General features: G+C 42.2%; 1 protein-coding gene across 1 annotated transcript; it reads left to right on the top strand.

The window, feature by feature from the left end:
* The first annotated feature begins 2,307 nt into the window (after positions 1-2,307).
* rn138 (E3 ubiquitin-protein ligase RNF138) lies at positions 2,308-6,058 on the top strand. Its single transcript, NM_001140976.1, has 5 exons — positions 2,308-2,499; positions 3,364-3,576; positions 5,033-5,141; positions 5,364-5,471; positions 5,618-6,058. Exons 1-5 carry the CDS (start codon positions 2,396-2,398, stop codon positions 5,696-5,698), a joined length of 615 nt encoding a protein of 204 aa, NP_001134448.1. The 5' UTR covers positions 2,308-2,395; the 3' UTR covers positions 5,699-6,058.
* Positions 6,059-16,946: the final 10,888 nt, after the last annotated feature.

The raw sequence follows: 16,946 nt of genomic DNA, 5'->3' as shown, positions 1-16,946 counted from the left end.
GAGCACAGTTATCGTCTGGCATCATGGGACAGGCCCTTTTCTGCTCTTCCGAATAAAACCCCCACCTAGGTTTTCTATCACCAGACCGAGCTTACCTCAATTACGAGATGGCTAAAGGTTGGAGACCAGCTCACCTCGATAACGAGAGGGCCAAGTTTTGACCATGCATTCCTCTTGCTGAACTTTTAACCATACCACGTGGTTAAACTTTTAGACTATCGATACCGACAGAATAAGAACAAGTATTTCATATTAATTACTAGTCTGCAGCTAGGAATTCGGTATCATTGAACGCGAAGACTGACAACCGCCGAAACATCTGTCCTATAACGACATTAATGAATGTCACTCTGAACTACCCATTCTAACCACGGCAGAGAGAGAGAGAGGGCGGACAGACTCTCCAACAGAAACAAACTTTCAACAGAGTTCCCGACGACACACTGAGCGTAAATATATATATTGATTGCAATTGTTCCCAAATGAGTCAGCGTTCATGTGCAAAGGATTAGTATTTCAATTGTTATAATTATCAACTCTGTAGTGCCTTCTCAGCCTTCTCCCCTTTTGTCTAACAAGCCGCCATGCCGGTTTAGCCCACTAGGGCACATTTCTCTATAATTTCTTTGTAACGATATCTACTGTTTGTTGTGCATTTCTGTGAATTACTTAGTTAGTAAATAAATGATTTTAAGACAATTGATGTATGGATGACTCATAGTGAAGACTGGGTTCGTGCTGATAACCAACAATTTACGACGTTTGGAATGAGACTGACGTGAGGTAAAGAATACGTCATTAATCAGAAGACTAATTGATCAGATATTAAAATATCTGAAAGTTATATTAGGAAAATTATAACTTTGTAATCTGAATATTTTCCTTGGTGCCCCGACTTCCTAGTTAATTACAGTTACACGATTAATGAGGTTAATCGCGTAATAATAATTACAGAGACTTATTTGATAAATATGTCTTCAGTTGTAATGATGCCAAAGACAAAACAAAATGTTCATCCAATTTGAGGTTAGTGATCGCTGTTCTGATGTCCAGAAGCTCTTTTCAGTCATAGGAAACAATGGCGGAAACATTATGTACAAAAAACACACAAAACAGCAGAATTGTTCAGAAGCCTGTAAAACGTGAGCTATTCGTTACAGCGCTATTCTCCTATTCTATCCAGTTTCTGTTAATTGTAAGTGTCCTGCTATGAGTACGATTTGTGTTTGGCTGTCTGGACTTTTTATTTATTTAACCTTTATTTAACTAGGCAAGTCAGTTAATTAAGAACAAATTCTTATTTACAATGACGGCCTACCCCGGACAACGCTGGGCCAATTGTTCACCTCCCTATGGGACTCCCAATCATGGCCGGTTGTGATACAGAGTGGAATCAAACCAGGGTCTGTAGTGACGCCTCTAGCACTGAGAGGTAGTGCCTTAAACCGCTGCGCCACTCGGGAGCCCTTAAAGACAGCAAGCAAGGTAATGCTTGTGTTTTGTCAGCTTGTGTACTATTTTAATATTCATTTTTTAAAGTGCCAATCAGCAGTTGAAACAATAACAAAACGTGGTCCCCACCACTGTTATTGATAAACATCTGAGGGAGAAATGTAACCATTCTCAAATTCATAGACAGTGCTATGGATGCAATGACTGACCATCCATGATATCAAAAGTATATTTTTTTACCATTTTGAGGCAATACAGTGTTTGTTTACATTTAAAACAAGCTTATATTTTGGTTTCAGATGGGGTACTACAGTTGAACTAAGCTCATGAGGCATTTATAAGTTATATTCTTGAAGAATCAATGGGTACATATCATTCATTTATAAGTCAACAAAATGGATGTAGCAACTGCACATTGCTCTTTTTTAATAAAAGCTGTTATATTTTTTTGTACTACTGTGTGGTGTGCCTTCCTGGATACCGAGTAGCCAGTTCAAGTCTTCATTGTCATGCCTTATCCTGAAAACCTGGTTGTCACACACACACACACACACACACACACACACACACACACACACACACACACACACACACACACACACACACACACACACACACACACACACACACACACACACACACACACACACACACACACACACACACACACACACACACACACACACACACACACCCTCCCTCTCTCTCCCGGAAAGTGAGTTTCCTTTCAATAAAGACAGTCCAGAAAGTCCCTGGGCTGGGACTAAAGAACTAAGTCAGCTGTGTGATTGGAGTTTCTCTCCTATGGGGCTGGGTCTGTAGGTAAGAGGCTGTGCTCTGAGGTAGGTAGGCAGTACAGTAGCTGCCTCATACACACCACACCTGCCCCAGGGGAGACTGTAGTGTACTCTGTCCTGGAGAGAGAATCTGTCCCAGCCCAAGTATGGCCCACTCTGCAGCCGGCCTTCAGACCCCATCTGAGGATGAGTGTCCCGTCTGTATGAGCACCCTGATGGACCCACATCACCCTGCTGCCTGTTCTCATGTGTGAGTAACCTATATTTATTGGCATATTATCTAGTGTTATTCCACAGCTTTCAGCCTAATCTGTAACTTAACTTGTAGCCTGGTCTTTCTATTTAAATTGAGTGAATGTAAATTAGGTCCACTTCCCAGAGCTGATGACTATAACTGTCTCTAATCCCAAATAGGTAAATCACTCTAATATAATTAATTCAGTGTCTGAACTCCCTCAAATAAGTGTTCTATGAATTCTCTATTTCTGTCAATAAAGACCATCAGCACAGCGCAAAGGCAATAGTATATGTGCACAAACTCAACACTGATGTTTCTCATTCACAGTGCTTTCAATATCACTTCAGTAATATGATAAACTACTGAGATGAGATTGACATCAAATTGTTTGTAAAGTAGACTACAGTTTAGTTTATGGATGTCTTGTCAAAGATTATATGATATGATTTGACCAATGACTCGTAAGTAATAAAAAGGTTCTTTACTTCCTCCACCCCGTCCACTGCTGGTAAATTACAATAACATGTGATAGCGTGTCTTTACATGAGGGGAATTTTCCCTCACACCACAAAAAAATCCCCTGACTTTCCCAAATATTATACTTATATGGTAATTCCTCTTCTGAGAGAGGTAGCCTATCTAAGTGTGGATGAGAGTACTTTAGCCTTTTCCTTTCAATGTTATGATCAATGTACTGGATTTATGACATAGCTGCAGTGTTAGGAAATAGGTTCTTGCAGGTTTGATTCTGTAAGTGTATACTTCATGACTGAAGAATGTGCCCACTTTATCAGTGGACCATTACCACAGTTATGCATGTTGCTTATGCATTTAATTGAATGAAGCACTGTGCGTGCGTGCGTGCGTGTGTTGCAGGTTCTGCCGACAATGTCTGACGCACTCTTTAAAGTGGTTACCCCACTGCCCTGTGTGCAGAGCTAAGGCGCAGGTTGATGACATTATGCCTGCTGGTGCCACTGTTGTCACAGTCCAAACGAGGACCACAGTCATCAGGTTGGATCAACCTCTCTCTGGCTTGATGGGGCTTTCAACCCCAGCAACTAGACCTGTGACAGGTTATATCCAGAGGTGAGTGAGGGACTGGTCTATACACAGCCAAACACACAGAGCCAAATACAGCAAAACCATGTCGAGACCCTGGGAGTACATTACGTTTCTAAACCACAGGAGGCTGCTGAGGGGAGGAAGGCTCATGATAATTGCTGGAACGGAACAAATGGAATGGCATCAAACGCATGGAAACCAGTAGAATGGCATGAAATACATCAAACGCATGGAAACCATGTATTTTATGTATTTGACACCATTCTACTGATTCTGCTCCAGCCATTACCACAATCCCGTCCTCCCCAATCCCGTCCTCCCCAATGAAGGTGCCACCAACCTCCTGTGATCTAAGCATCATATTCAGAGGGTTACAATGAATGCACTGACAGTTTCAATAAGGACCTAAAGGTTGACTGATTGCATACCTCCGTTTTTTTTTTTTTTGCCGAATCAGACTACTGAAAATAGCTACTCAGGCAACAGGAAGGAGCATGGTCAATCAAAGCTCAGTTACAGTCACTACAGCCCCTCACCTTCCCACCCCAAGATTCTTCCCCAAACTTTCCTCCTCTATCACTCCCCCTGCCCCAGTCAAATATTTATGTCTATGACCCATACATCTGCTACTCCTCTTGCTGTTCCTACTTCACAAACACCAATCACCACACCTAACATCACCCCTCCTGCCCCTACCAATGGTGCATGCATGACTATGGCTCAAACATCTGCCCCCTCTCTTACCCCTGTGGCTGCCTCCACTGCACCGGCACCTATCACCACACCTAACCCCACCCCAGGACTTGCTGTGCCCCAGGACCACAGCCATTGGCTCTTCCTCACCCCCACCCTCCCCAGCTCAAAGACCCACCTCTATGCCCTCTACATTAGCTACCCCTGTACTGGCTGATTCACAGTCATTAATGCAAGGCTGAATTTTCGCAATCCACCTTCCCTCTCCTTCACTTATGATGGATAAGTCACCAGTGGTATGTGTGTTTTCATTAGTGTGCTTGTGTTATAGTGATTAAAGTATGATTCTTATACATTTGCTTCTCATTGTAGACTACTGCAGACCAGAGGAGGCTGGTGGGAGGAGCTCATTGTAATGGCTGGAATGGAATCAATTGAACGGAGTCAACCATGTGGTTTCCATATGTTTGTGTTTGATACCGTTCCATGAATTCCATTCCAGCCATTACAATGAGCATGTCCTCCTATAGCTCCTCCCGCCAGCCGCCTCTGCTGTTGACTCATCATTAAAAATCTTACATGATTGTGTGTCACTTCTCAATGACTTGCATGAACCTGCAAGGCCAGTTAGCAAAGTAAGAAAGCTACTGGTTTACTTTAGAGGGAATATTTACCCTTGTCTTCAGGATATACAACTACAGTATTAAATTTTTTCTTATTTTTTCTCTAACGCTCACTCTCTCTGTGTTTATCTTTGTCTGTCTGTCTCCCCCCGCTTCTCTCTCAGTGCTGCAGTAAGAACGTTTGTCTGTCCGATCTGCCAGGAGAGTGGTCTGAATGAGCAGGATCTGGTGGGTCACTGCAATGACAACCATCACTACAACAACAGGCCCGTGGTCAGTGATAAATCTGTTATAAGTTGTCAGTTGCTTTCAGTCACTGAGTTTTAAATATAATTTTGTTTTATTTTGTGTTGTTTAACCATGATAGTCCACTTAGTAACAATTGTCACTGCCTCCAGGGAGTCCTCATGCCTAGTCTCTAGTCGAGAGTGTTGTTGGCCACTTGGGCTGAAACTTTGTTGCTTTGAGTGATTGTTGCTCTCTGGTGCCATCTAGGTGTGCCCGGTGTGTGTCTCTCTACCACACGGTAACCCAAACCAAATCAGCAGGAACTTCATCAGACATTTGAACCTAAGACACTGCTATTATGCCGAGGACTACACGGTAGGCTACAGACACGCGCACGTACACACACACACACACACACACACACACACACACACACACACACACACACACACACACACACACACACACACACACACACACACACACACCTCACACAAAAAATATGTTTCTTTGGTCCACAGAATATCCATCACACCGACACGTTGAACGTGCAATATGCCATTTTTGAGTCTCTCCGGGATGCCAACCTGAATCGAAGATGATCTTAACTGATATAATTTATAATCTAGCAATTTAGCAATAACAATGTCATTATAATTTGTATACTAAGTAATATGCTAAATATGTTGATGCCAAAGCTGCTCACAAAACATTTGTAAAAATTGTAATGTTGTCAAATTTTTATCGTTTTCTTTTCTTTCCTTTGAGTGTATGAAATCTAATTTACTGCAACTAGTCTAACTGCCAATAAATAAAAACTTATTACATGTTACATACTGTAGAAATATTTTCATAAATCTATCATAAAATCTATCAACTATTATATTGATATACTTTTCCATTTCATGTCTTTGTATATACTTGACTATAATAAAGGAATTTAATAAAACGTGCGTGATGGCATGTGCACGTGTGTGTGTTTGATTGCGCAAGCGCGCGTGTGTGTATGTGTGCAATTATGTGTGTATTGCTGATTCTGCTGTTGATTTGTTCCTTAGTCTTCCTTTACTTACATAAGCTAATGTCAGTCAGACGTCTTTGTCCTGTCGTGTCACTTGAATATATCTATTTACATATTTTTCTTCACATATCTTTTAAAAATATTTTTCTAAACCTCAACTTCTAAATACTCTCCTGCAACCCGCCTCACCCAATGTGGCGTGGATCTGGGTTTTTTCTAAAATATTTCTATTTACTTCGGATCTGGAATCCCTCAACTGAAGCTAGCCAGCTAACTACCTACAGTGAGGGAAAAAAGTATTTGATCCCCTGCTGATTTTGTACGTTTGCCCACTGACAAAGAAATGATCAGTCTATAATTTTAATGGTAGGTTAATTTGAACAGTGAGAGACAGAATAACAATTAAAAAAATCCTGAAAAACCCATGTCAAAAATGTTATAAAATGATTTGCATTTTAATGAGGGAAATAAGTATTTGACCCCTCTGCAAAACATTTTTATTTTTATTTTATTTATTTCACCTTTACTTAACCAGGTAGGCAAGTTGAGAACAAGTTCTCATTTACAATTGCGACCTGGCCAAGATAAAGCAAAGCAGTTTGACAACATACAAAAACACAGAGTTACACATGGAGTAAAACAACATACAATCAATGATACTGTAGACAAAAATAAGACTATATACAATGTGAGCAAATGATGTGAGATAAGGGAGGTAAAGGCAAAAAAAAGGCCATGGTGGCAAAGTAAATAAAGTATAGCAAGTAAAACACTGGAATGGTAGAATTATAATTTGAAGAAAGTTCAAAGTTAAAATATAAATAATATCGTGCAAAGGAGCAAAATAATAAATAAAATAAATAAATACAATAGGGGAAGAGGTAGTAGTTTGGGCTAAATTATAGATGGGCTATGTACAGGTGCAGTGATCTGGGAGCTGCTCTGATAGCTGGTGCTTAAAGCTAGTGAGGAAGATAAGTGTTTCCAGTTTCAGAGATTTTTGTAGTTCGTTCCAGTCATTGGCAGCAGAGAACTGGAAGGAGAGACGACCAAAGGAGGAGTTGGCTTTAGGGGTGACCAGAGAGATATACCTGCTGGAGCGCGTGCTACAGGTAGGTGCTGCTATGGTGACCAGTGAGCGGAGATAAGGGGGGACTTTACCTAGCAGGGTCTTGTAGATGACCTGGAGCCAATGTGTTTGGCGACGATTATGAAGCGAAGGCCAGCCAACGAGAGCGTACAGGTTGCAGTGGTGGGTAGTATATGGGGCTTTGGTGACAAAACGGATGGCACTGTGATAGACTGCATCCAGCTTGTTGAGTAGGGTATTGGAGGCTATTTTGTAGAGGACATCGCCGAAGTCGAGGATTGGTAGGATGGTCAGTTTTACGAGGGTATGTTTGGCAGCATGGGTGAAGGATGCTTTGTTGCGAAATAGGAAGCCAATTCTAGATTTAACTTTGGATTGGAGATGATTGATGTGAGTCTGGAAGGAGAGTTTACAGTCTAACCAGATACCTAGGTATTTGTAGTTATCCACAAATTCTAAGTCAAAACCGTCCAGAGAAGTGATGCTGGACAGGCGGGCAGGTGCAGGCAGCGATCGGTTGAAGAGCATGCATTTAGTTTTACTTGTATTTAGGAGCAGTTGGAGACCACGGAAGGAGAGTTGTATGGCATTGAAGCTCGTCTGGAGGGTTGTTAACACAGTGTCCAAAGAAGGGCCAGAAGTATACAGAATGGTGTCATCTGCGTAGAGGTGGATCAGAGATTCACCAGCAGCAAGAGCGAACATGACTTAGTACTTGGTGGCAAAACCCTTGTTGGCAATCACAGAGGTCAGACATTTCTTGTAGTTGGCCACCAGGTTTGCAAAAATCTCAGAAGGGATTTTGTCCCAGTCCTCTTTGCAGATCATCTCCAAGTCATTAAGGTTTCGAGGCTGACGTTTGGCAACTTGAACCTTCAGCTCCCTCCACAGATGTTCTATGGGATTAAGGTCTGGAGACTGGCTAGGCCACTCAAGGACCTTAATGTGCTTCTTCTTGAGCCACTCCTTTGTTGCCTTGACCGTGTGTTTTGGGTCATTGTCATGCTGGAATACCCATCCACGACCCATTTTCAATGCCCTGGTTGAGGGAAGGAGGTTCTCACCCAAGATTTGACGCTACATGGCCCCGTCCATCGTCCCTTTGATGCGGTGAAGTTGTCCTGTCCCCTCTGCAGAAAAACACCCCCAAAGCATAATGTTTCCACCTCCATGTTTGACGGTGGGGATGGTGTTCTTGGGGTCATAGGCAGCATTCCTCCTCCAAACACGGCGAGTTGAGTTGATGCCAAAGAGCTCCATTTTGGTCTCATCTGACCACAACACTTTCACCCAGTTGTCCTCTGAATCATTCAGATGTTCATTGGCAAACTTCAGAAGGGCATGTATATGTGCTTTCTTGAGCAGGGGGACCTTGTGGGCGCTGCAGGATTTCAGTCCTTCATGGCGTAGTGTGTTACCAATTGTTTTCTTGGTCACTATGGTCCCAGCTGCCTTGAGATCATTGACAAGATCCTCCTGTGTAGTTCTGTGCTGATTCCTCACCGTTCTCATGATCATTGCAACTCCACGAGGTGAGATCTTGCATGGAGCCCCAGGCCGAGGGAGATTGACAGTTCTTTTGTGTTTCTTCCATTTGTGAATAATCGCACCAACTGTTGTTACCTTCTCACCAAGCTGCTTGGCAATGGTCTTTTAGCCCATTACAGCCTTGTGTAGGTCTACAATCTTGTCCCTGACATCCTTGAAGAGCTCTTTGGTCTTGGCCATGGTGGAGAGTTTGGAATCTGATTGATTGATTGCTTCTGTGGACAGGTGTCTTTTATACAGGTAACAAACTGAGATTAGGAGCACTCCCTTTAAGAGTGTTCTCCTAATCTCAGCTCGTTACCTGTATAAAAGACACCTGGGAGCCAGAAATCTTTCTGATTGAGAGGGGGTCAAATACTTATTTCCCTCATTAAAATGCAAATTAATGTATAACATTTTTGACATGCGTTTTTCTGGATTTCTTTGTTGTTATTCTGTCTCTCACTGTTCAAATAAACCTACCATTAAAATTATAGATTGATCATTTCTTTGTCAGTGGGCAAACGTACAAAATCAGCATGGGATCAAATACTTTTTTCCCTCACTGTACCAGCTATCAGTCAGCAAACCATTGCTAGCGGTCATCAGCTAACCTTTAGCTCAGAAAGCTCTCGCCAGTTTGAACAACGTGACTCAAACCAGAGCATAACGGACCTATTATAATTTTTTTTTTTTTTCCCCCATATCCCCGGATTCCTACTGCAAACTCTGAACATTTTCATCTGGATCTTCGCAACTAGCTCACCGCAATCCCGGGTGACTACTCCTGGCTAGCGTTTCCATCCCGGAGCAAGCACCAATTAGCCTGAAGCTAGACCGGCCAGGGCTCCTGTGCTACCACCGAAACCACTCCTGGGCTACAATATCCGGACCATTTCTACTGCTGGTACAGGGCACGGAACCCCACCGATCCTCTACGACTGGAATACCAACATAATCTGCCTGAGGATTCCAACAGGCCCCCCAGGTGCTCTCATTTGTTGACTTCTGTAACCGTAAAAGCCTTGGTTTGATGCATGTTAACATTAGAAGCCTACTCCCTAAATTTGTTTTACTCACTGCTTTAGCACACTCTGCCAACCCGGATGTCTTAGCCGTGTCTGAATCCTGGCTTAGGAAAACCACCAAAAACCCTGAAATCTCCATCGCTAATTATAACATTTTCCACCAAGATAGAACTGCCAAAGGGGGCGGTGTTGCAATCTACTGCAAAGATAGCCTTCAGAGTTCTGTATTACTATCCAAGTCTGTACCCAAACAATTCGAGCTTCTACTTCTAAAAATTCACCTTTACAGAAACAAGTCTATCACTGTTGCCGCTTGCTATAGACCTCCCTCTGCCCCCAGCTGTGCCCTCGATACCATATGTGAATTGATTGCCCCCATCTATGTTCTGAGCTTGTGCTACTAGGTGACCTAAACTGGGACATGCTTAACACCCCGGCCATCCTACAATCTAAGCTTGATGCTCTCAATCTCACACAAATTATCAATGAACCTACCAGGTACAAGTCCAAATCTGTAAACACGGGCACCCTCATAGATGTCATCCTAACTAACTCGACCTCCAAATACACCTCTGCTGTTTTCAATGAAGATCTCAGCAATCACTGCCTCATTGCCTGCATCCGTAATGGGTCTGCAACCAAACGACCACCTCTCATCACTGTCAAACGCTCCCTAAAACACTTCTGCGAGCAGGCCTTTCTAATCGACCTGGCTGGGGTATCCTGGAATGACATTGACTTCATCCCGTCAGTAGATGATGCCTGGCTATTCTTTAAAAGTGCCTTCCTCACCATCTTAAATAAGCATGCCCCACTCAAAAATGTAGAACTAGGAATAGATATAGTCCTTGGTTCACTCCAGACCTGTCTGCCCTTGACCAGCACAAAAACATCCTGTGGCTTTCTGAATTAGCATCGAATAGCCCCCGTGATATGCAACTTTTCAGGGAAGTTAGGAACAAATATACACAGGCAGTTAGAAAAGCTAAGGCTAGCTTTTTCAAACAGAAATTTGCATCCTGTAGTACTAACTTAAAAAAGTTCTGGGACACTGTAAAGTCCATGGAGAAAAAGAGCACCTCCTCCCAGCTGCCCACTGCTCTGAGGCTAGGAAACACTGTTACCACCGATAAATCCACTATAATTGAGAATTTTAATAAGCATTTTTCTACAGCTGGCCATGCTTTCCACCTGGCTACCCCTACCCCAGTCAACTGCCCGCACCCTCCACAGCAACCCGCCAATGCCCCCACCATTTCTCCTTCACCCAAACCCAGATAGCTGATGTTCTGAAAGAGCTGCAAAATCTGGACCCATACCAATCAGCCGGGCTAGACAATCTGGACCCTCTCTTTCTAAAATGATCTGCCGAAATTGTTGCAACCCCTATTACTAGCCTGTTCAACCTCTCTTTCGTCTCATCTGAGTTTCCCAAAGATTGGAAAGCTGCCGCGGTCATCCCCCTCTTCAAAGGGGGTGACACTCTAGGCCCAAACTGCTACAGACCTATATCTATCCTACCCTGTCTTTCTAAGGTCTTCGAAAGCCAAGTCAACAAACAAATTATGGACCATTTCGAATCCCACCGTACCTTCTCCGCTATGCAATCTGGTTTCAGGGCTGGTCATGGGTGCACCTCAGCCATGCTCAAGGTCCTAAACGACATCATAACCGCCATCGATAAGAGACATTACTGTGCAGCCGTATTCATCGACCTGGCCAAGGCTTTCGACTCTGTCAATCACCACATTCTTATTGGCAGACTCGACAGCCTTGGTTTCTCAAATGATTGCCTCGCCTGGTTTACCAACTACTTCTCTGATAGAGTTCAGTGTGTCAAATCGGAGGGCCTGTTGTCCGGACCTCTGGCAGTCTCTATGGGTGTGCCACAGGGTTCAATTCTCGGGCCGAATCTCTTCTCTGTATACATCAATGATGTTGCTATTGCTGCTGGTGATTCTCTGATCCACCTCTACGCAGACGACACCATTCTGTATACTTCTGGCCCCTCTTTGGACACTGTGTTAATTAACCTCCAGACGTGCTTCAATGCCATACAACTCCGTTTCCATGGCCTCCAACTGCTCTTAAACGCAAGTAAAACTAAATGCATGCTATTCAATCAATCACTGCCCGCACCTGCTCGCCCGTCCAGCATCACTACTCTGGACGGCTCTGACTTAGAATACGTGGACAACTACAAATACCTGGGTGTCTGGTTAGACTGTAAACTCTCCTTCCAGACTCACATTAAGCATCTCCAATCCAAAATTAAATCTAGAATCGGCTTCCTATATCGCAACAAAGCATCCTTCTCTCATGCTGCCACACATAACCTCGTAAAACTGACCATCCTACCGATCCTCGACTTCGGTGATGTCATCTATAAAATAGCCTCCAACACTCTACTCAACAAACTGGATGCAGTCCATCACAGTGCCATCCATTTTGTCACCAAAGCCCCATACACTACCCACCATTGCGACCTGTACGCTCTCATTGGTTGGCCCTCGCTTCATACTCGTCGCCAAACCCACTGGCTACAGGTTATCTACAAGTCTCTGCTAGGTAAAGCCCCCCTTATCTCAGCTCACTGGTCAACATAGCAGCACCCACTCGTAGCATGCGCTCCAGCAGGTATATCTCACTGGTCACCCCCAAAGCCAATTCCTCCTTTGGTCGTCTTTCCTTCCAGTTCTCTGCTGCCAATGACTGGAATGAACTGCAAACATCTCTGAAGCTGGAGACTCATATCTCCCTCACTAGCTTTAAGCACCAGCTGTCAGAGCAGCTCACAGATCACTGCACCCGTACATAGCCCATCTGTAAACAGCCCATCTATCTACCTACCCATACTGTATTTATTTATTTATCTTGCTCCTTTGCACCCCAGTATCTCTACTTGCACATTCATCTTCTGCACATCTACCATTCCAGTGTTTAATTGCTATATTGTAATTACTTCACCACCATGGCCTATGTATTGCCTTAACTTACCTCATTTGCACTCACTGTATATATACTTTTTGTTTTCTTTTGTTCTACTGTATTATTGACTGTATGTTTTGTTTATTCCATGTGTAACTCTGTGTTGTTGTATGTGTCGAATTGCTATGCTTTATCTTGGCCAGGTCGCTGTTGCAAATGAGAACTTGTTCTCAACTAGCCTACCTGGTTAAAAAAAAGGTGGAATACATTTTTTTTAAACTATTAAATATTCAATAATAATACATTTCACAGCAATTTATTATCTTTTTTCTTAAAGGTCCCGAACAGTCAATATCATGTTTTTCATTCAATTGTATGATATTTAGATGAAACCAGATCACAGTAGTACTACTAAAGTATGACAAATTACTGTTTCTCCTACATTGATAAAGTTTAATCATAAAGTGTACTGGTGCCCTCCCCCATGTCAAACACTTGGATAAGGAGGCAGGATGGAGGTGGGATTATTAAGTGATTTTTGTCAAATCACGTTTTATTCTCTAACCTAATTTAAATAAGTCCCGCCTTGTAACCAACATCGCAGAAGGCATGTTCGCAGAGGGGGTTGGTTTAAATAGTTTGGTAGCTTGTTAACTGGTGCCAAAATCTAAGTGCCCATTTAAAGCGTTTAAAACCATTGTGTCTCCTTGTGTCGCGCCGGGCGCCTGCAGGCTTACTTCGGTCGTCAGTTCTAGGGTGTTTCCCCAAACGGTGGGTGTTAAGTACCCAGTTTGGCGAGTCTAGTTGCGGAGGACGCATGACCTTTCCCAAGCCCGTTGGGGAGTTGCAGCGATGAGACAAGATCGCAATTGGGGAGAAGAAAAAATAATAATTCAGAGCAAATGAAACTGATATTTACTAATGATAGAGTAACGATCTTTGATTGCCAGCGCATTTCAGCAGTAGGCTATCTCAACACGGAGAGCGCCCAGGAAGCACAGAGTGCACTCCGAGTATAGCGTTGTCTAATCATTCTAACTTTGTAAAGGCAGTCAAACAAAAGTAAAACGACCAAATTTGCTATACAGATAGTAGGTCAGCTCATGAATAACGGGGAGATTAAGAATGACCTTTTTTAAATATCAAGGTTATCTTAACGGGGACCAACTCAGTATAAAAAAATATCCATATCTACTCTCGAACTGTTTGTTGATCGCACATTCTCTATCGAAGCTCTCATATGGGCAGCAAGTAGTAGACAATGCAGAGAAGCGGGGGAAATGTTATAGAGGTATTTTGACATGCATAGGCAAGAGACGTGCTTTGATAATGCAACCTATGGATTACAGAAGTTAGGAATTTCCATGCACAGGAGTCAGGATTTTGGGTTGCAATAGAATTGGATAGGGAAATAGGCTCCAGGACAGGAGAAGATAGAATTTCCCCTTATGCCTCTCTGAATTGTTAAAGGTCCCGAACAGTCATTCTGTTTCCATGTAAAATAGCCTTTTGATTTAAGAAAAATTACTTTCTCTCATGGCTAACTACCACGAAATAAGAAAAGACAGGCTGAGTGGGTGGGTGGGGAGCTAACGTTGATGAGCTCACCTTGACTGACAGAAAATGCTTAATTTGTACATCGGGAGGTGCTGAACAAAAAGTGAGCACGAGAGGGGGTTATCTGGGGAGCTCTGAGGTTCTTGAACGCATGAGGAAAAAAATATCCTTTATAATAAAGCATTGCATGCATATCGCATTGCATTTGTGTAGTGGCATAGAGCAGTAGAGTAGAGGGATTTACAGAAGTTACACACATGGGGAACATTTTTAATAGCCTAGGGTCTGGGTAAAATGTGGCCTTTTATAAACGTATTTCATGCAATTCTATGTCATTTAACTTGACGTGAGACTGGCAGAATCTTTGTTAATACTGTACAAATGATAAAATTACAGGCTACTTTGACACTGACAAACTGAGAATCTGATATCAATAAAAACGACATTGTCTTGAATCCATCATTAGCCTATGCATAGGTGTGCGGAGACACGTATTTTAGGCTACAGTATGAGGAGGACATTATAGACCTAAAAATGCTTTCCAGTTTCACTGACTCCCCCAATGATGCGCAGCTCACTCACTACTTTGTAAAACCTTGTTACTTTGTTAAACAATATTTGGAAGTTAATCAAACATTTTTGGTAGCCTACAGCAAACAGATTAGAGTCTTCACTTTTCAGCAGGAGCCATTCGCTTTCCAACCTGTGTACCTGTGTTTTCCCATGATTGTATTTGAAAATATTCCTGAAAGGCCTGTTTTGTCTGCATGCTGTTTGTTCACTGACAGATTTGCCGCGCGTTCCCGCCTGTAGGCTATGCCTTTTTATTGGGCTACACACAATCCACATCTAAACGATAAAAAAAGATAAACTATTGATCCTCTGTGGGTAAATTATGGGCCTTCTCGTCGTGAAGTAGGCTATTCTGAATTATTTCATTTATTTCTGGACAGACAGCAGTCATTCTATAACTTTGGAAAATATATTTAAATTCATCAGGAGTGCTGCAGCTCTTCCAGAACCCTTTGCGCGGAAATAAATGAAGCTCAATGCTGGAGTCATGAGGTTTGCAGACTCATGTCTATCAGAGCAGAGGGAGTTTGAGATCATAAAAAGTGAATCTCATTCTAGCTCTGTGAGAGATACAGGTGCGCTTCTCACACAGCCACGGCCACGCGTTGGTCTCAAACGTAAATTACCATGTTACGCAAATCATAAATCAAGCCCTGCCCAACCCAAATCAACTCTTAGAATATCAATAATTCATGCTGTAAACACAACAAAATGTGGAAAAAGTCAAGGGGTGTGAATACTTTCTGAAGGCAAAGTGATTTCCCAGTGTGCCTTGCCTTTTCGAATGAATTGTAGAGTTACCACCCATGACTGTATTTGTTAGTGACATGGTTTTTGAATTCATTTTTATTTAGTTCTATGGCCTTCACCACATGAGTTCCTACTCTGTATGGCAGTATATTACGAGTCTCCTAAGGCCTTATTTTGAGGCCTAGGTGTACCCGAATAGAGTGGCTGAAAACTCCGTTTACAGGCCACATTATGCCTGCATGTAGCGTTGCAAAACTCCTTCCCTAAAATTCACAGATTTTCAAAATATCCTGGTTGAAGGATTTCCAGGAATCTTCCAACCAGGATTTCACATTGTGGTGGCTTGCAAAGTGATGTGTAATTCCTATTGGAATCCAGCCAGAATTTGGATACATTTTTAATGACTGCCAGGGTGAAGAGCAGTGTGAAGAATTTAAACTGGAACAGCCATTTCAGTAATGGGTGCAAAAAATCTAACTAAGTAATTGGATTAGTTTAGAAAAAGGTATGTTATTTATCATTGTGTAGCATAAGATCACTCAAAGTACATGCAAAACACAGATATTAAAAACAATTCCCAAAATGTTTTCCTGCAGCAGAGCATGATGGGAAAAAAGTTAATTTGTTATCATAACTTTACAAAATCTTAGTTTATGTGACTTCTCATTAAGTTTTGAGCGAGTACCACATAAACATTTTAAATAATAATTACTTTTCATTGACCGAGCTCAACTTACTAGAAGTGTTTAAATAACACATGCAATGGGGTTTACAGTGTATATGAACATTGTCTGAAAGTCAATATATATATTTAATGAAAGTACCCTGACTTCACCCTGTAAAGTTTCAACTGAAAATGTACAAGACGAACTAGCTAGATAGCTTGATAAAAAGTGCTGACAATTCCTTTTGGGCTAGCTTGTGACCTTTGAACCATAAATTGTATGTAATCTGCACAATTCTGCAAGCGTTGCAGTTTATTCAGCTTCCGTATAAAACCTAGCAAACACACACACTGCACCGAGTAGGGGTGGTTTAGGACTGCTGTATATCATTGGTCTTTGCCCCCTTCTCTCTCTTCTCTTTATTGTGCTTGTGATTACAGGTAGTCTTTGCGCCATGGCTGCCTACATGATATCATAGAAAAACATCATTTTTGCAAAAGTTAGGTTTCAACCACTTCAAGCTTATTGGCCAGGCTCCATTTGACACTTTTGTCAGTACATCACAGTCAGTGGGAAAAGATGAGTGTCAACCAATTGATGCTTATATTAATACATTGCATTCAATGGTAAAATATTAATGTCACAGGGTTGACACTGTATGTCGATAAATTGCATTCAATCCAAAAATAGTTTTAAACCAATTGAAGCTTA

Source organism: Salmo salar, chromosome 23, assembly GCF_965601325.2.
Source record: "Salmo salar chromosome 23, fSalSal1, whole genome shotgun sequence".
Classification (NCBI taxonomy): Eukaryota; Metazoa; Chordata; class Actinopteri; order Salmoniformes; family Salmonidae; genus Salmo; species Salmo salar.
The sequence above is the reverse complement of the archived record's forward strand: the minus strand, read 5'-3'. Positions and strand labels throughout refer to the sequence as shown.